Source organism: Perissodus microlepis, chromosome 18 (assembly GCF_051167445.1).
Source record: "Perissodus microlepis isolate ML-2025 ecotype Zambia chromosome 18, ASM5116744v1, whole genome shotgun sequence".
NCBI lineage: Eukaryota > Metazoa > Chordata > Actinopteri > Cichliformes > Cichlidae > Perissodus > Perissodus microlepis.
In genome coordinates this window covers 32,713,942-32,734,127 of record NC_140478.1, presented here as the reverse complement: position 1 = coordinate 32,734,127, position 20,186 = coordinate 32,713,942, and the positions used below count along the sequence as shown (strand labels likewise).

The window sequence follows — 20,186 nt, the reverse complement described above, 5'->3', positions numbered from 1 at the left end:
AAACGTAAATTCAGTAAAATCATAATTCACGTCGGCAGTAATGACACCCGGTTACGCCAATTGGAGGTCACTAAAATCAATATTGAATCGATGTGCAACTTTGCTAGAACAATGTCGGACTCTGTAGTTTTCTCTGGTCCCCTCCCCAATCAGACCAGGAGTGACATGTTTAGCTGCATGTTCTCCTTAAATTGCTGGCTGTCTGAGTGGTGTCCCAGAAACGATGTGGGCTTCATAGATAATTGGCAAACCTTCTGGAGGAAACCTGGTCTTGTTAGGAGAGACGGCATCCATCCCACTTTGGATGGAGCAGCTCTCATTTCTAGAAATATGGACAAATTTATTAAACCCCCCAAAATATGACTATCCAGAGTTGGGACCAGGAAGCAGAGTTGCAGTCTTACACGCCTCTCTGCAGCTTCTCTCCTCCTGCTACCCCCCCAAAAACCCATCTCCATAGAGACTGTGTCAGCTTCCAAAAAGACAAAAAACAAACTAAAAACCAGCAACAAACAACTTAAACATAAACAATCAAAAAGAAAGAACAATACAGTATCCACATCTGAACCAAAGAGTAAAACAGTGAAATGTGGATTATTAAATATTAGGTCTCTCTCCTCCAAGTCTCTGTTAGTACATGACTTAATAATTGATCAACAAATCGATTTACTCTGCCTTACAGAAACCTGGTTGCAGCAGGATGATTATGTTAGTTTAAATGAATCAACACCCCCGAGTCATTCTAACTACCAGAAACCTCGAAGCACAGGCCGAGGGGGCGGTGTGGCAGCAATTTTTCACACCAGCCTATTAATTAATGAAAGACCAAGACAGACTTTTAATTCATTTGAAAGCCTGATGCTTAACATTGTCCACCCCAGCTGTGAAACTCAGAAACCAGTCTTACTTGTTATCATCTATCGTCCACCTGGGCCTTACACAGAGTTTCTGTCTGATTTCTCAGACTTTATATCTAATTTAGTTCTGAGCTCAAATAAAATAATTATTGTGGGTGATTTTAACATCCATGTAGATGCTAAAAATGACAGCCTCAACATGGCATTTAGTCTGTTATTAGACTCAATTGGCTTCTCTCAAAATGTAAAAGAACCCACCCACCACTTTAATCACACTCTAGATCTTGTTTTAACATATGGCATAGAAACTGAACATTTAACAGTGTTTCCTGAAAACCCTCTCCTGTCTGATCATTTCCTGATAACATTTACATTTACAATAATTGATTACACAGCGGTGGAGAGTAGATTTTATCAAAGTAGATGTCTTTCTGAAAGCGCTGTAACTAAGTTTAAGAATATAATCCACCCACTGTTATCATCTTCAATGCCCTGTACCAACACAGAGCAGAGCAGCTATCTGAACGCTACCCCAACAGAGGTCGATTATCTTGTTAATAATTTCACCTCCTCACTACGTACGACTCTGGATACTGTAGCTCCAGTGAAAACTAAGGTCTCTAATCAGAAGTACCTGACTCCGTGGTATAATTCTCAAACACGTACCCTAAAGCAGATGACTCGTAATCTGGAGAGGAAATGGCGTGTCACAAATTTAGAGGATCATCATTTAGCCTGGAGAAATAGTTTGCTGCTTTATAAGAAAGCCCTCCGCAAAGCCAGAACATCTTACTATTCATCACTGATTGAAGAAAATAAGAACAACCCCAGGTTTCTCTTCAGCTCTGTAGCCAGGCTGACAAAGAGTCAGAGCTCTGTTGAGCCAACCATCCCTTTAACGTTAACTAGTAATGACTTCATGAACTTCTTCACAAATAAAATTTTTATAATTAGAGAAAAAATTACCAGTAATCATCCCACAGATGTAATATTATCTACAGCTACTCTTAGTACCATTGATGTTAAGTTAGACTCTTTTTCTCCAATTGATCTTTCTGAGTTAACTTCAATAATTACTTCCTCCAAACCATCAATGTGTCTTTTAGACCCCATTCCTACAAAACTGCTCAAAGAAGTCCTGCCATTGATTAATTCTTCGATCTTAAATATGATCAACCTATCTCTAATAATCGGCTATGTACCACAGGCCTTCAAGCTGGCTGTAGTTAAACCTTTACTCAAAAAGCCATCTCTAGACCCAGCAGTCTTAGCTAATTATAGGCCAATCTCCAACCTTCCTTTCATATCAAAAATCCTTGAAAGAGTAGTTGTCAAACAGCTAACAGATCATCTGCAGAGGAATGGTTTATTTGAAGAGTTTCAGTCAGGTTTCAGAGCTCATCACAGCACAGAAACAGCTTTAGTGAAGGTTACAAATGATCTTCTTATGGCCTCTGACAGTGGACTCATCTCTGTGCTTGTCCTGCTAGACCTCAGTGCAGCGTTCGATACTGTCGACCATAATATCCTATTAGAGCGATTAGAACATGCTGTAGGTATTACAGGTACTGTGCTGCAGTGGTTTGTATCATATCTATCTAATAGACTCCAGTTTGTGCATGTAAATGGAGAGTCCTCTTCACCCACTGAGGTTAATTATGGAGTTCCACAGGGTTCAGTGCTAGGACCAATTCTGTTTACATTATACATGCTTCCCTTAGGCAGCATCATTAGAAGACATAGCATACATTTACACTGCTATGCAGATGACACCCAGCTCTATCTGTCCATGAAGCCAGATAACACACACCAATGAGTTAAACTGCAGGAATGTCTTAAAGACATAAAGACCTGGATGGCCGCTAACTTTCTGCTTCTTAATTCAGATAAAACTGAGGTTATTGTACTCGGCCCTGAAAATCTTAGAAATATGGTATCTAACCAGATTCTTACTCTGGATGGCATTACCTTGGCCTCCAGTAACGCTGTGAGGAACCTTGGAGTCATTTTTGACCAGGACATGTCCTTCAACGCACATATTAAACAAATATGTAAGACTGCTTTCTTCCATTTGCGCAACATCTCTAAAATTAGAAATATCCTGTCTCAGAGTGACGCTGAAAACTAGTTCATGCATTTATTACTTCCAGGCTGGACGACTGTAATTCATTATTATCAGGATGTCCAAAAAACTCCCTGAAAAGCCTTCAGCTAATCCAAAATGCTGCAGCAAGAGTCCTGACAGGGACTAGAAAGAGAGAGCATATTTCTCCTGTTTTGGCTTCCCTTCATTGGCTTCCTGTTAAGTCCAGAATTGAATTCAAAATCCTGCTCCTCACATACAAGGTCTTAAATAATCAGGCCCCATCTTATCTTAATGACCTTGTAGTACCATATCACCCTATTAGAGCACTTCGCTCTCGCTCTGCAGGCCTACTTGTTGTTCCTAGAGTATTTAAAAGTAGAATGGGAGGCAGAGCCTTCAGTTTTCAGGCCCCTCTTCTGTGGAACCAGCTTCCAGTTTGGATTCAGGAGACAGAAACTATCTCTACTTTTAAGATTAGGCTTAAAACTTTCCTTTTTGCTAAAGCATATAGTTAGGGCTGGACCAGGTGACCCTGAATCCTCCCTTAGTTATGCTGCAATAGACGTAGGCTGCCGGGGGATTCCCATGATGCATTGAGTTTTTCCTTTCCAGTCACCTTTCTCACTCACTATGTATTAACAGACCTCTCTGCATTGAATCATATCTGTTATTAACCTCTGTCTCTCTTCCGCAGCATGTCTTTATCCTGTCTTCCTTCTCTCACCCCAACCGGTCGCAGCAGATGGCCCCGCCCCTCCCTGAGCCTGGTTCTGCCGGAGGTTTCTTCCTGTTAAAAGGGAGTTTTCCTTCCCACTGTCGCCAAAGTGCTTGCTCATAGGGGGTCATATGATTGTTGGGTTTTTCTCTGTATCTATGAAGCGCCTTGAGGCGACTTTTGTTGTGATTTGGCGCTATATAAATAAAATTGAATTGAATTGAATTGAATTGAAACGTTGAGAGTATGAAGGGAAGACGTGTCCAGTAAATTCAGCTGCCTCCTAAAAAAACTGTTTCCTGTGTGGTTTGATTCGCCCGGTCGTCAGTTTGTCTTCATGCCTCGTCCGTCTGTGTCTGCAGGCGAGTTCATTAAAGCTCTGTACGAGTCGGACGAGAACTGCGAGGTGGACCCGAGCCGATGCTCCACCGGAGACCTGGCCGAACATCAGAGCAACCTGAAGATGTGCTGCGAGCTGGCCTTCTGCAAGATTATCAACTCCTACTGGTACGACTGGGTCCCAACAGCTGAGGGTGTTTGAGAGGAGTCTTTAAACTTCTCTCAAACACCCCCTAAAGAGCTTGGCTTGGTATGAAAACAATGGCAGGGCTACAGACCAAAGGTAAAAGTAATATCACCTTAGAGGGGTTTACCTCTGACAAACATCTGGCATCAGTCTCAACAGTTTTTACCTTCGTTTTGAGAACTTTGACTGTTCTAGGCAGACCAGCACCATCACTCCCCCATCATGTTGTATTGATGAGGGGGGGTAGCTAATCTCTTCAGACACACTAAGAGTAAGAGTCCTGGACCTGACAACGTCTGTGGACTGGTACTGAGAACTTGTGCTGATCAGCTGAGTGGGATTTTTCACCATATCTTCTCACTTTCTTCAGAGCTACAGACGGTACCTAAGACTTGGAAACATGCTGTCATTGTTCCTGCTGCTGAGGGCAGTTCTGCTAAGGCACTGAATGATGTTAGGCCTGTGGCTCTGACTCCTTTAGTGATGAAGTCATTTGAGAAGATAATTAAGAAGGAGATTTTAATGCAGGTTGAACACCATCTTGACCGCGTCCAGTTCGCCTGTAGAGCAGGGAGAGGTGTGGAGGATGCTGCTGTCACACTCCTGCATCTTGTATAAGCATCTTGAGGCCCCCCACACCCACGCAAGATTATTATTTGCTGACTTTTCATCTGCATTCAACACAATTCAACCCTTCTTACTTGCTGACAGGCTTTACAATCATTTTAAACTAGTGTGGTCGGCTGGGTGACAGACTTTCTGACTAATAGGTCACAATGCGTGAGGGTGAATCATGTGTTTTCTGATGTGCTCTCCTCCTCTGCTGCATCACCCCAGCGTGCTGCCTCTCTGCCCTTCTGTTCATTCTGTACATTAGGGCTGCCACGATTAGTCGACTAGTCACAATTACGTCAACTATTAAAATCGTCGACGACTGATTTAATAGTCGACGCGTCGTTTGAAGCTTTGTAAGATCCCAAAAGACGCAGGAATAAGTAGCAGGATTTAAGAGTGTAATAACGGACTGAAACAGAAGATGGCAGCACTGCATGTACAAGGATGCCAGCTGCCGTTAAACCCCGAAGAAGAAGAAGAAGCTGTGTCCCAGAATTCATAGCGCGGCCCAGCTCAGTTTCCAACAATGGCGGCAGCTAGTTAGTTTTAATGTTACTCTTATTATTCTTTCTGGGACACAAAATAAACATTTAACATATGTTCAGGCGAGAATGTAGCTGTGTAAACCTCAAATATCTGCTCAGTTTATCAAGACACCACATATTTTTAAAAGCGCTCCGACGTTTTCGGAGATGTCTGTTACCCACTAGCTCGATAGCGAGCCGGGGGCAAGGCTCACTAGAGCCCGTGAGAACACCGGACTCCCGGCAGATCGTTTTCAAACCCACCGCCGTCTTTCACTACTCAGGTTAAACGTGATATATAAGTCACTTAGATAACTTAAAAATGTTATTGTTATTATTATTGTTTGGCTTTTTTTTTGTATTTTATTTGTTCCTGAGTAAATCGCTGGAAAACAGCAGTTACTGAAAATGAGCGAATTAAAAGCCTTTGAAGGTGAGATGTTTCCTGTTTGTCCAATGAGCAGCCAGACGACGGCTCTCCGGCTTTGATGGAGACGTTTTATGTTTTCTGGGGTAAATTAAAGTCGTCCTCCTTCAGATGCTCGAAGGCCGTTCGGTCTGACCGTGAAGCTGTCGCTGGGATCGGTTTGAGTCTCAGAGACAGGAAGTTGGGATCCCGTGTGTGTTGACGTAAACGACGTTATCCTGCTCGCTGAGACGTACTAAAAGCCTTCAGTGTGTGGCGGGAAGCAGCAGCTACCTGATCCTTCCTTCCTGCTCTGAGTGCTGTCGGCTCCTTCCCGTCTCCGCAGCGTGTTTCCTCGTGAGCTGAAGGAAGTGTTCGCCTCGTGGAAGCAGCAGTGCGTCGCCCGCGGCCACCAGCAGGACATCAGCAAACGCCTCATCAGCGCCTCGCTCTTCCTGCGCTTCCTCTGCCCCGCCATCATGTCGCCCTCGCTCTTCAACCTCATGCAGGAGTATCCCGACGACCGAACGTCCCGGACGCTCACGCTCATCGCCAAAGTCATCCAGAACCTCGCCAACTTCACCAAGTGAGTATCTGCAAGTCAGCGTGCGCCGCCGGGGTTGTTCTGAAAAAACTAAATCTCACTTTGCGTTTCCTCCAAAGGTTTGGAAACAAGGAGGAGTACATGGCCTTCATGAACGACTTCCTGGAGCACGAATGGGCGGGGATGATGCGTTTCCTCTCGGAGATTTCCAACCCGGAGACGCTGACCAACACGCCGGGGTTCGAGGGCTACATCGACCTCGGCCGCGAGCTGTCCGTCCTGCACGCCCTCCTGTGGGAGGTCGTCTCTCAGCTCGACAAGGTACAGACACACAAACCATCAACACAGTGTGTGTGTGCGTGTGTGTGGTGAACACTGACTCACACACAGCTCAGGTGCTGCAGACTCAGCAGGGCGTGACGCTCAGAAACATTAAAGGAACACTTACAGGATGTTGACCTGATACTGAGCGAGTCAAAGTGTTCCTTTAAGTTTTTTGAGCAGTTATTAAAGCAACATGTTGCAAACTGCACGATACTGGACCGAAAACAGCCCGACCAGGCCGGTAGCAGCCACGGGCGGCGTCCTCACAGGACACCCTGACCCCGCTGGATGACATCACTGTGTGCAGAATGTGTCTAACTATCAGCTGATCGCTGAGTGGTGTGTTCGATGTAACGTGTTTGACTTCATCTAACCACATTAACGCTGCGTGGCTGAACATCACAGCATGGCCTGAACTGCTCCTCCCCCCACCCTCCAGCTCACCCTCCACTCCCCTCCCTGCCTCCCCGGCGGCGCTGTGCCTCACCCGTCTCAGCATGGCTCTGCTGTGTCGGTTCTGGTTCTGTTCAGTAGAAGCATGTCGTTCTAGTTGTTTTCGTTCTCATTAAGTTTCCCTCATGTTTTTTTCCTCCCCCCCCTCCTCTTTCTGTTCACTTCCTGTCTGTTATGTGCTTCCCCACCACCACCACCACCGCATCTTGGTGCTTCCATTCAAACCATCCACGAACAAACACACAAACGCACACACGGCGACCACAGGGTGAAAATTCCTTCCTGCAGGCCACCATAGCGAAGCTGGGCCCGCTGCCGAGGATTCTGGGAGATATCACTCGCTGCCTGGCCGCTCCAACGCCCGTCCAGCAGCAGCTGCGGCGCTTCCAGGACCACAGCTCCGCCCACAACATCAGCGGCAGCCTGTCGTCGGGATTGCAACGAATCTTTGAGGACCCCAGTGACAGGTAACCAATCAGCAGACAGATCAGGTGTTCAAGAGGTGTCTGGTGTCGCCACGTGAACCACAGAGAAGAAACAAAGAAACCCGTTTCTGTGCAACACTTCCTGTTCCTGACATGCATGAATGTTTAAATAGGTGCACAGCTATTTCAAACAAGCTTAGCTTCATAAGAAATTTCTGAAATATGTCAGAAGAGATTAGATTTGCAGAAGATGGAGGTATAAAGGAGTCATCAGAGATAATGCTGTTGGTGTGATTATCAGCCACCCCAGAATCGATCCCTGAGGAACGCCTCACGAGGCTTTCACCTGAAACGTTTGGAATCAGTCATAAAAGTTTCATTTTCTCTAACTGCTGTTCACGTCTCACTTCCTGCAGCCGCAGCGAGGTTCGCAGTCTGCAGACACCAGTTCGGGGTCAGCGCCCCCTGTTGCCTCAGCAGCATCCCTCCAACCACACCAGCTTCTCCGACCAGGAGGAGCGCGACACGCTGCTGCCCAACGGTCGCAGCATCTCTCTGGTTGACCTGCAGGACGCTCAGAGCCTTCACGGCCACACGGGGCCCCCGCCACACCACGAGGCCCCGCCCCGTCTAAGCAGGGTTGGCTCGCAGGCCTCCGTCGGACATGCCGTTGCCCCGGTTACCTACTCCCACTCCAACCCTCTCACACCTCAGCCGGCACCACACCAGGCAAAAGTCCCGCCCAGAGATGGACAGCCACAGAGCGCTCCGCAGGTAAGGCGGCCGCTGCACGCCTCCGTCAGTCAGCAGCGCAGCCTGCAGCCGCTCTCGTTCCAGAACCCCGTCTACCACCTAAGTAACCCCGCCCACAGCATGACAACACGCTCCGCCCACTCGCTGCGGCAGGACTCCAGCTCCGAGAACCTGAGCACCGAGAGCTCCCACAACAGCCACAGCAACTCTGACGACTTCGGCAGCCAGGTGGGGGGCAAAGGTCGCGCGCCGTCCAACAGCAGCCTGGACGAGGTGGGCAGCAGGCGGAGCACGCAGAGCGAGGACTGCTCTACGCCACGCCGCCATGCCCTGCAAGACCTCCCACCCGGCACCGCCACAGCGGTCGCCATCCCTCGTCAGAGCACAACAGCAGGCACCGCCCACATCATAAAGGTGGAGCAGCAGAGCAAAGGGGGCGGGGCAAGGACGCCACGGTCTGCTGCACACAGCGCCTCACTGCGCAGCAGCAGCAGCGCCAACACCGAGCCAACGCCCACCGCTGCCGCTGGCATCATCAACCGCCAACCGTCCACCTGCTCTGTGGAGAACGTGGCTCCGCCCCCAAAGAGCACCACCAAGCAGATGCCACAGGTACGACAGAAATCCGCCGAGTCTCAGACTTTTAGTGTTTCAGGTGTGTTTCTGATGATGTCACTGCTTTGTGTGCAGGTGGCGTCTCCAGTGGAGGCGGTGGCGATGTCTCCCGTGGAGAGGACGGCGGCATGGGTCCTAAACAACGGCCAGTACGAGGAGAAGGAGGAGGAGGGAGGGGAGAGGAGCAGGGAGGAGGGCAGGAACACAGAGAAGGTAACAAACAGACACCTGGGCTGCAGGCGAAGCCCATAAGGAAGTGACGAAGGCTCATGTCTGTGAAACGGCTTCCTGTTTCCACAGTACGAGCTGGAGATCTCTCGGCTGAAGGAGCGCCTGCGCGTGTCCGGGCGGCGCCTCGAGGAGTACGAGCGGCGGCTGCTCGCTCAGGAGCAGCAGATGCAGAAGCTGCTGCACGAGTACAAAAACCGGCTGGAGGACAGCGAGGAGCGACTGAGGAGGCAGCAGGAGGAGAAGGACACCCAGATGAAGAGCATCATCTGCAGGTACGCACACACAGGGAAGGGCCAAGGTCACATGATGGAAGAGGCGGGGCTGATGTCACATAAAATGGGCTTCAGGTGTTCAGGAGGAGTTTAAGTAAATCAAACCAGGGTCGTGTCCAAATTCCTGGGCTGCATCCTCCTGAGGACCCGGCCTACGTGGTCTACGTGGGCCGGGTCCTCAGAAGCTCGGGTAGGCCGGAAGTAAACGGCTGTGGAATTGGACGGTCCAGCCTTCAGATCAGCGTCGCCGCTGACTCGGTGGAGTTTAATAACCTCAGCCGTCTGCTCCTTGCTGTCTAAAATATACAGTGAGATGCAAAAGTTTGGGCAACCTTGTTAATAGTCATTATTTTCCTGTATGAATCGTTGGTTGTTACAATAAAAAACATCAGTTAAATACATCATATGGGAGACGCACACAGTGATGTTTGAGAAGTGAAATAAAGTTTATTGGATTTACAGAAAGTGTGCAAGAATTGTTTCAACAAAATCAGGCAGGTGCATAAATTTGGGCCCCACAAAAAAAGAAATGAAATCAACATTTAGTAGATCTGCCTTTTGCAGAAATCACAGCCTCTAAACGCTTCCTGTCGGTTCCAGTGAGAGTCTGGATTGTGGTTGAAGGTATTTTGGATCATTCCTCTTTACAGAACATCTCTAGTTCATTCAGGTTTGATGGTTTCCGAGCATTGACAGCTCCACAGGTTTCTATAATATTCAGGGACACAATCCATGTGTCCCTGCACTGGCCACACAGCCCCACAGCCCCACAGCCCCACAGCCCCACAGCGTGATGGAACCACCACCATATTTTACTGGAGGCAGCAGGTGTTTTTCTTGGACTGCTGTGTTCTGTTTCCTCCATGCATAACGCCCCTTGTTATGCCAAATAACTCAATGTTAGTTTCATCAGTCCACAGCACCTTATTCCAGAATGAAGCTGGCTTGTCCAAATGAGATGATGAGATGAGATGAGATAGCCTTTATTTGTCAGTTGCAGGTCTTTTGCTCACAACCGAGATGACAGACCTTGCCGACCGTACATACAACACAAACATCACATTGGGGAGACAGGTCAGGCCAGGTAGCGAGGAAAACAACATCTAAATGTGTAACACAGAAGGATAATACAGGGATGCACAGATATCAACACACCACAGCACAATAAACACAGACAGCAACATGGGAAAGAGTTCCAGTGTGTACATCTGATCTGGGACCGCTGCAATCTTCGCCTGCGCCTCCAGCTGACCCGATGTCCACATCAGAGGGGAGGTAAGCGTTGGAGGTGGCGTTGGATCTGGGGTAGGGAGGGTGATAATTCCTCTTTTAGGTTTTAGAGAACAGACTGTGAGAGAATGTTCCAGAGAAAATACAAAAAAAACACGAGACTAGACAAGGACATAAGCAGGGAAGATAAGGGAGAGGAGAAAAAGTGTGCTTTAGCGGCTCTGTTTGTGCTGTGGGCGGAGCAAAGGCTTCCTCTGCATCACTCTCGCATGCAGCATCTCCTCGTGTAAAGTGCACCGAATGGTTGAACGATGCACAGCGACTCCATCTGCTGCAACACGATGTTGCAGGTCTTTGGTGCTGGTCTGTGGGTCGACTCTGACTGTTCTCACCGTCGCTTCTGTCTGTTTCTCGGTCTGACACTCGAGCCTTAACGTGAACTGAGCCTGTGGTCTTTGATTGTCTCAATATGTTCCTAACTGTGCTTAAATCTCTGAGACAGCTTTCTGTGTCCTTCCCCTAAACCATGATGCTGAACAGTCTTTGTCTTCAGGTCATTTGACAGTTGTTCTGAGACCCCCGTGTTGCTACTCTTCAGAGGAAATTAAAAGAGGAGGGAAACTTTACAATTGACCCCCTTAAATTGGATTCACCTGTGTATGTAGGTCAGGGGTCACTGAGGTTACCAGGCCAGTTTGAGTTCCAATAATTAGTTCTAAAGGTTTTGGAATCAATGAAATGCCAACAGATTTGTGCACCTGCCTGATTTTGTTTAAACAATTATTGCACATTTTCTGTAAATCCAATAAACTTCATTTCACGTCTGTGTGTCTCCTCTATGATATATTTAACCGACATTTTTTTTATTGTAACAACCAACAATTTATGCAGGAAAATAATGACTATTAACAAGGTTGCCCAAACTTTTGCATCCCGCTGTAACAGGACACTGGAGTAAACTCTCGACCGTCTCACACTTCTGTTTAATCAGTTTTCTGTTTGACGTTTATTCAGCTGTGTGAAAACCACCCGGGGGATTAATAAAGTTTTATTTTATCTAATCTAATTTAATAACTTTAATCTCAGCCAAACCGATTTACTCACAAACAAATAAAACACTGAAAAACACCAAACAGTAACATGTTTAGGTTGTCTAAGTGACTTATATATTACGTTTAACTAATAATACACCTAACCTAATTCTCGGCGGCTCCAGTGACCCTCGAGCTCTCGTCAGCTCTCGGGCTGGTGGGTAACAGACGTCTCTGAAAACGTCGGAGCACTTCTGCAAATATGCGATATCTTGATAAACCGAGCAGATATTTGAGGTTTACACAGCTACATTCTCGCCTGAAAATATGTTAAAAGTTAATTTTGTGACCCAGAAAGAATAATAAGAGTAATATTAAAACTTAGTAGCGGCTGCCATTGTTGGACACTGGAATTGGCTGGGCTGCGCTATGAATTCTGGGATATGGTGGGCCACGAAGGACACACCTGACCCATCCTTCAAATTCGGGGAAAAGGAGGACGCGTTTGTCGGCTGCATTCGGAGAAATTTGGACAGCCTTCGGCGCGTCGCTGTGACGTAATCGGCCTACAAATGCGGCCTCAGGAGGATGCAGCCCATGAATTCGGACACGACCCAGATGTTGATATTTAAGGTGATGATGATGATGATGTTGTTCTGTGCATTTGCAGACTGATGGCGGTGGAGGAGGAGCTACGGCGGGACCACGCAGAGATGCAGGCAGTGATCGAAGCCAAACAGAAGATCATCGATGCTCAGGTACAGACACGCCTGTGACACGCCTGTGACACGCTTGTGGCACACCTGTGGCACACCTGTGGCACGCTTGTGGCACGCCTGTGACACACTTGTGGCACGCCTGTGACACACTTGTGGCACGCCTGTGACACGCCTGTGACACACTTGTGACACGCCTGTGACACGCCTGTGGCACGCCTGTGACACACCTGTGGCACGCCTGTGACACACTTGTGACACGCCTGTGACACACCTGTGGCACACCTGTGACACACCTGTGGCACGCCTGTGAACCGCCTGTGGCACACTTGTGACACGCCTGTGAACCGCCTGTGGCACACTTGTGGCACACCTGTGGCACGCCTGTGACACACCTGTGACACGCCTGTGGCACACTTGTGGCACGCCTGTGACACACTTGTGACACACCTGTGACACACCTGTGGCACACCTGTGGCACAGGTAATGGGTTTCAGAGGGAAGCAGCGATGCGTCGTGTTCGAGCAGCAGCTGTGAAACTTTAAATCTTTTGAAACGTCTCACAGTCTCTCCACTGATTTCAGGTCAGTAACGGATGTGAAATAAACCAATCAGGCAAGTAACTGTAGCCCCGCCCCTTCCTCCTCCGCCACCACCACCAACGCCACGCTGTGTGTTTTTTGTTTTTATGAATTTATTTTTAGGGGGGAAAAAAACACTGCCAACACACCTGACACCTGTTGAACCAGCCAATCAGAGCGCAGAGTTTCAGCATTGAGTTTATCAAGAGCTCAGGATTAGTGCAGCTGTCGGCGCCCCCTGGTGGGCGCCCCCCTCTGGTTCACATGGGGATAAAAAACAGCGTCCTTCCTTCAGTCACAGTAAATAAGAACATTTATTAATAATTATTAAATATTTTCACTCAGCTTCATCTTCAAAGTCGTTCTTGGACCTCGGGGGCTCCTGTAGTTCAGCTGACGGCTGGTTCGAGCTGCTCTGTACTACGTTGGTGTGTCGGCGTGTTGCGCTCTCGGCTGGTTTTATTTAAGTTTGGCTGCAGACCCCACCTCCCCCTCCCCACACCACCTCCCACCTCCCCCTCCCTGTACACCACCACAGCTTCTAGTTCACCCTTTCAAAATAAAGCGAGTCGTCAGCAGGCTCAGGAGACGGCGTTGGACTTGAAAAGCTTCGATTTCACCTTTTTTTTGTTTTTTCGCTGGTTTGAGCTTTTTTGGGCTGCTGTTTATATTTTCGGCTGCTGCCCTCAAACTTCCTGTGGTTGTTTTTGTTTTCACCGTCGGGTCAAAACCACATCGCCACTTTGATTAAACTGAACTGTTTTTAGAGCTGGTCTTTTTTTCCAACCTTTAAATCATTTAATGTTGCGTTAAGAGGCCGAATCGTCCTTTTAAATCTGCATCGTTTCGTCTGTCGCGCAGATTTTATTTGAACGTGTCCGATTAAAGATCTTTTCTCTCTTTGTAGAAAACTTTGTATCACTGAACATGTTTCACTGATAAATCCATTAGTGTTCAGAAAACTGTTGAAATCTGTCAAATGTTTTAATTAAAGCCTGATTTGGATTCAGGTGATTTCAGGAGCTCAGGGTTAAGTCTTTTTTATTAAAAAAAAATCTTCTCTGATCTTTTTCTTTAGTTGTTTCTTATCCGTCACCTCGTTTAATCAGTATTTTAATAAAAGTTTCATTAAAGTTTCTTGGATTTAAGGGGATGTTACTTTCTATTTTTCCTTGTGTGGTTTTGACCCGACTCTCCAATCAACACCAAACTGTTTTGTTGTTGTTGTTTACCTGTCGGTCTGACTTCCTGTCCCGCCCCCTTTCTCATCTTTATCCAATCAGGAGAAAAGGATCGGGTCCCTGGATGCGGCGAACTCACGGCTGATGGCGGCGCTGACGCAGGTGAAGGAGCGTTACAGCACGCCCAACCTTCGCAACGGCCTGTCGCCAAGCAACCCCACCAAGCTGTCAATCACTGAGAACGGAGAGTTCAAGAACAGCAGTTGCTGATTGGTCCTGCCCTGGGTGGGGGTGGGGTTTAAAGTATATAACTCCCTCACCCACGAGATGAGCTGTGGACATCAAAGAGAGAATTTAAAGATATAGAATCTATTAACACGAGTGTAAATACTGATGTTTGATCTGATGTACAGAGTGTGTGTGTGTGTGTGTGTGTGAGAGCGAGTGTGTGTGTGTGTGTGTGTGAGAGCGAGTGTGTGTGTGTGTGTGTGAGAGCGAGTGTGTGTGTGTGTGTGTGAGAGCGAGTGTGTGTGTGTGTGTGAGAGCGAGAGAGAGAGAGCAAGTGTGAGAGTCACAGAAGCACAGCGAGGAAGAAATAAACCAAAAACTGAAACGTTTTCTAATCGATTTTTTATGAATTTCTTTCGAAGCTTCTGTTTTCGTTTCTCGTAGCGTGGAGTTCCCGTTGTTGTTTTTTACCTGACGAGTTGTTTTGGGTTTTAATTTATTCCCCCTCGTTCTCGTCCTGTTGCTGATCTACTGAACAGACTCCTGGAGGATCAGGGTCAAAGGTCACGCCTGTCTGCTGTCCCTATGTTGACAATAAAGTCTACCTGAAAGTTTGACTGTGGTCTGATTCCTGTTTGGCGTGCTCGTGTTTCTTTGATGCTCACGCTGCCGTCGCTCTTATTTCATGTTAATTTTGTTCCAAAGTGAAAACAAACGTCGGTCCCACAGGTGAGCGCACACCTGAGGAGGATCAGCTCCTCCTTTATACCGTCACCATTGGTATAAACTGCCGCCGGGCTCAGTTTGTGTTCGTGAGGCTGTTTGTGGTGGTCAGACTGCGAGTAATCCCAGATCTCCTGCGGCTGTTTGTAGGAATGACGAAAATGGTCAAAGGTTCACCTGGACATGATGGTAGAAGCAGCTGCAAACAGACGCTTCACCAAACAGCAGCTGTGATTTAAGCTGCACCGTCATTAAGTTCAGTGAAATCGTTAAAAGCTCAAAACTACCCCAACATTCACGCCGCCGAGGCGATGGCAGCTTTTAACTGTGTTTATCATGAACATCTGACTGGATGAAACTTTGAAAGATTTTAAGGTGTCACAGTCTCGGGCAGAAGTTTAGGAGGCTGCTGTGTTTCCCACTGACACCAGTCTGGATGACATCATGAGTCATTTCTGACCAGGAAATGATCTTTAACTGCTTCTTTCATCTGATCAACATCTCTAAAGTTAGAAATATCCTGTCTCAGAGTGACGCTGAAAAACTAGTTCATGCATTTGTTACTTCCAGGCTGGACGACTGTAACTCATTATTATCAGGATCCCTGTTAAATCCAGAATTTAAAATCCTGCTCCTCACATACAAGGTCCTAAATAATCTTAATAACCTTATAGTACCATATCACTTTGCTCTCATTAAAACTGCTGAGAGTGAGGAGCGTGGTGCCAAAATATGAAACACACTAAAGGTAAAAAATGATCTCTCACTCTGGACTCTGTCACGTTTTATTCTGAAAGGGTTCCCTCTGCACCTCCGAGTTTACATTGTTTACACTTTTATTGTGAAAGGCAGGAACTGGAAGAATCCCTTTTCGCACATGCGCAGAGCACACCGGGCTTTCCGGATGGACGGCGCAGAGGAGTTAGCATTAGCTTTAGCTTCACTGAAGTTTAATCTCACGTCTTTCTCTCAGCTGCATCAAAAATGTCTTCCCTTCAACTTCCGGCTGAGTTTGTCACCGAGCCCGTGACTGCTGACGGAGGAGGAGGAGAAGCAGGAGGTGGCAGAGAGTTTGAACAACGCACCGAGGAGGAGATGGACCGCGAGCGCAGGCGCAGACTGCTGGACATCACTTGGAAACTTGACAGGCAGCCGCACCGGACAGGTGAGCAAAACTGGAAACGATCAGAGAGACAACGAGAGAAAAGAAAGCGGGTGATCTGCGTCATGAAGGATTCTCCACAGGTGGGATGTTAAATCTAAGCTCACCTGTTTAATGTTTCCGGTTTACCTGGCGGCAGCTGGGTCATAAAAGCCGATTCAGCTTTTACGCGGTTTGACGACCGTGTTTCGGCTCATGAACTCGTTTATTGTCGTTTTCTCGGCTCCTCGTGAAACCTTCAGCTCACTGAACGGGACATTTCCCTCCGGGACAGATCCACAGGAGCCGTGTTTCTCTCTCCAGCTGTGAACATCTGTGTGACAGATCCACGAGCAGGAGCTGGTACCTGGCTGTTTGATTACAGAAGTGCATTGTGGGTAAACTGTGGTGGAAATTCTACAGTAAAATAAAAGTAAATTTTTCCGCATTAAATTCAGAAAAAGGGAGCGTGTGCAGGTAAACGGGTGTGTGTCATCAGCAGGGTGCACAGGCAGGAGCCAATCAGAGCTCAGTGTGACAGCGAGCCTTGCTGTCGTGGTCATTATGCGGACGTCCTGCGTCAGCTTTTGTGGCCATGCCTAAATGTTGCCATAGTTACTTTTAATTGGAAGCTCAGTATTGCTGGGCTTGGATCAGCTGATGCTGTCCTCCAATCGTGCGCTGCCTTTGTTTAAACAACAGAATCCCTTCCAGGGGCGGAGCTGCTTGACACCTGGTTGCCAGTGATGGTGGTTAAATTCCCATACTTCCCAGTTCTGCTTCCACCAAAGAGTCACAGGAACACTGTACAGCCAACAACAGCTGGATTTAGTCTGCCTCACTATTCAGTCCAGCTGTTCACTGTAAACGTCCTCCATTGGCTCAGGCTGCAGGTTTCCAGATGTTCTCTTCCTTAGAGACATGAATCAACAGGGTCACCTTCTAGCTTCCAGCTGTGCTCTCTTCACCGCTACAGTCTGCTGGTCCACCACTGAATGCACCTGAGGGTCTGCAGGGTTGGATCCAGACTCCCTGGAAGCATCTGTGGTGGACAGGAGAGCCTGTTCAGATCCACACGAGCACTTTTTGCTATGCATTTTCATGTAGACTGGATGACCTGCTCTACCTCCTGAGCTACAGGTGGGACTTTACCCAGCTGGTCTGCGTCTTCCTCGTGGACTTGGAGAAGGGATAAGACCTTATCTCTCAAGCAGTGAGCTCTTCAGCTGCATTTCCAGCAGCAAATCAGACTTTTTGCTGCTGATTGTTGGACTTTGTTGCCTGTTGGAGTGATTCTGCTCATAATTTGGGTTGTGGGGACGGGGGGTGAAGGAGTCCTCTCTGGAGGTCTCAGGGTCGAGTAATGACCTCTAGCATCCACTGTGATGGCTTGCAGAGTGTGAAGTAGTCCCACCTGAGGCCACGGTTGTGATGGACGGCGATGATGATGATTGTCTAAAGGGTTTTAATTTTTTTTACTGTCATCACATCTATAACATGTTTGTCTCTTTGTCTTTCAGACATTCGACAGGAGGAGGAAGAGCTCTGCAGCCAGGAGAGGAGCTGCAGTCTGGATCAGGAAGCGCGAGAGCTGCCACAGATCAAAGAGGAAGACGAGGAACTCTGCACCAATCAGGAGGAAGCAGAGACTGAACAGATGAAAGAGGAAGAGGAGGAGCTTTCTATCAATCGGGAGGAAGAACAGCTCATACTGGAGTCTCACCGTAACACTGACAGTAGCTCGAAGTCCGTGCAGCGCAGCGTTTATGCAAAAGTGTTTAAGACAGTGTCGCAGACGAAGGACGAGCACACGAATAAAAAACCTCACGCCTGCGAAACGTGCGGAAAGACTTTTAGCAGTAACTTCCACCTGGTGACTCACATACGCACCCACACAGGTGAGAAGCCCTTTGCTTGTAAGACCTGCGGAAAACGTTTCAGCCGCAAGTTCGACGTGAAAGCTCACGCAAGAACCCACACGGGCGAAAAGCCGTACACGTGCGAGCTGTGCGGTCAGAGTTTTAGAAGAAACTATCGGCTGACAGTCCACATGAGAAGTCACACGGGCGAGAAGCCTTTTGCATGCGAATTTTGCCGCAAAAGTTTCAGCTGTAATTCTAATCTGAAAATCCACCTGAGAATCCACACAGGTGAGAAGCCTCACGTTTGTGAAACCTGCGGGAAAAGCTTCAATCGCAGCGGTCAGCTGAAGATCCACCTGAGAAACCACACAGGGGAGAAACCATACTCCTGCAAGCTGTGTGGAAAATGTTTCAGCAGCAGCTCGTCACTGATAGGCCACATGAGAACCCACACAGGTGAGAAGCCTCACTGCTGCAACACCTGTGGGAAACGTTTCTGGCAAGCAGTGTCTCTGAAAATCCACACAAGGAGCCACACGGGCGAGAAACCGTATTCCTGCCAAACGTGTGGTAAAGGGTTCAGCAGCTGTGACTCGCTGACCGTCCACACCAGAACCCACACAGGTGAAAAACCTTACTCCTGCAACACCTGTGGAAAGAGATTTAGGCAGTCTTCGGGACTGAAGAGTCACATGAGAACTCACAAAGGTGAAAGGTTGTACTCGTGTGAGACGTGCGGGAAAAGCTTCACTAAGAACGTCAGCTTGCTCCTGCACAGGCGGACCCACAGAGACAAGAAGTCTTACACCTGCAGCACCTGTGAGGAAAGGTTCATCTGCCCTTTAGAGCTGGACAATCACATGAGAACTCACACAGGTAAAAAGCTTTATTTCTGTGAGACGTGCGGGAAATGTTTCACTCACAGCTCCACTTTGGCCGACCACATCAGAACGCACACAGGTGAGAAGCCGTACGCCTGTGAAACCTGCACCAGGCGCTTCAGTAGTCGCGCTTATCTGAAAGTCCACATGAGAACGCACACAGGCGAGAAACCGTTTTCCTGCAAAACATGCGGAAAAGGTTTCAGAAGCTGTACTCACCTAATAGCCCACGTGAGAATCCACACAGGTGAGAAACCTTACACCTGTAAAGTGTGTGGGAAACGATTTAGCCGCTCGTCGGGACTGAAGAACCACATGATGACTCACACAGGTGAAAGCGCCTTTTCTTGTGAAACGTGTGGAAAAAATTTCTCTAGCTGTCCTCCTCTGATAGTCCACATGAGAACCCACACAGGTGAGAAGCCTTACTCCTGCGACACCTGTGGAAAAGAGTTCAGTAGCACCTCTCATCTGAAAAAACATATGATTGTGCACACAGGTGAGAAGCCGTATGCCTGTGATCTCTGCGGTAAAAGCTTCACTAGCAGCTCCTACCTGAAAGTCCACATGCGGAGCCACACAGGTGAGAAACCGTATTCCTGCAAAACGTGTGGGAAAGGTTTCAGCAGTAAGCCGCCGCTAATAGTTCACATGAGAACCCACACAGGTGAGAAGCCTTACACCTGCAATAGCTGCGGGGAAAGATTTACGTATGCGACGGTGTGGAAAAATCACATGAGAGCTCACGACTCTCACACAGCATCCTCTTAGGAGAGGAGCAGCTGAGGAAACATTTGAGGTCATCAGCAAACAGGAAGAATCGGCGTGGTTTCGACCAGGAGGGATTGACTTCAATCTGAAGCGACCAGCACTGACTGGTTCTTTCAGATTAAAGGACCAAACTTGTAGGTCAAGTAAGCTGGAGGTCGTGTTGGAGAACCTTATTCTTTGACCGCAGGCTGTAAAGGCTGATTTATGGGACTGAGTTTTGTTTTTATTCTGGTGTTCGATGTTTTCTCAATACACGGGATGAAATGCTTCATCATGGTTTCCATAAGTGTTTTGTACAGTTTAGAGTCAATGATGTGATTTATGGGCTTTATATATTATAAATGAAACAAAGAATGCAGCAGAGTGATGCAAAGCTTTCTATCAATAAAGACATTAATAAAAATGAACATCTTACAGCACTGAGTGCCTGGTATCACAAACCCTTTTCCCATAGAGGTGGAGCAGCTCATCTATTATTGTACTGTTTATATTGTG

The 20,186-nt window shown here is 47.7% G+C and overlaps 2 protein-coding genes across 7 annotated transcripts in view; both read left to right on the top strand.

The window, feature by feature from the left end:
* Window positions 1-14,930, top strand: part of rasal2 (RAS protein activator like 2) — a 66,498-nt gene extending 51,568 nt beyond the window's left edge. For 4 of the 6 annotated variants that reach the window (XM_084912141.1, XM_084912137.1, XM_084912142.1 and 1 more), the window contains 9 exons: window positions 4,021-4,165; window positions 6,076-6,315; window positions 6,393-6,594; window positions 7,318-7,517; window positions 7,892-8,840; window positions 8,919-9,056; window positions 9,144-9,346; window positions 12,278-12,365; window positions 14,188-14,930. In XM_084912141.1, the coding sequence (XP_084768267.1) occupies window positions 4,021-4,165; window positions 6,076-6,315; window positions 6,393-6,594; window positions 7,318-7,517; window positions 7,892-8,840; window positions 8,919-9,056; window positions 9,144-9,346; window positions 12,278-12,365; window positions 14,188-14,355 (2,333 nt within the window). In that variant the 3' untranslated portion in view covers window positions 14,356-14,930. Of the gene's footprint in view, window positions 1-4,020; window positions 4,166-6,075; window positions 6,316-6,392; window positions 6,595-7,317; window positions 7,518-7,891; window positions 8,841-8,918; window positions 9,057-9,143; window positions 9,347-12,277; window positions 12,366-12,907; window positions 12,939-14,187 lie in introns of all 6 variants that reach the window. The other 2 variants (XM_084912138.1, XM_084912140.1) reach the window with 2 other exon arrangements.
* A 90-nt stretch (window positions 14,931-15,020) lies between these two features.
* On the top strand, window positions 15,021-20,094 carry LOC146368624 (uncharacterized). The gene is made up of 2 exons (XM_084912197.1): window positions 15,021-16,201; window positions 17,698-20,094. The coding sequence occupies exons 1-2, from the start codon at window positions 16,021-16,023 to the stop codon at window positions 19,689-19,691; spliced, it is 2,175 nt and encodes a 724-aa protein (XP_084768323.1). The 5' UTR covers window positions 15,021-16,020; the 3' UTR covers window positions 19,692-20,094.
* The last annotated feature ends 92 nt before the right edge of the window (window positions 20,095-20,186 follow it).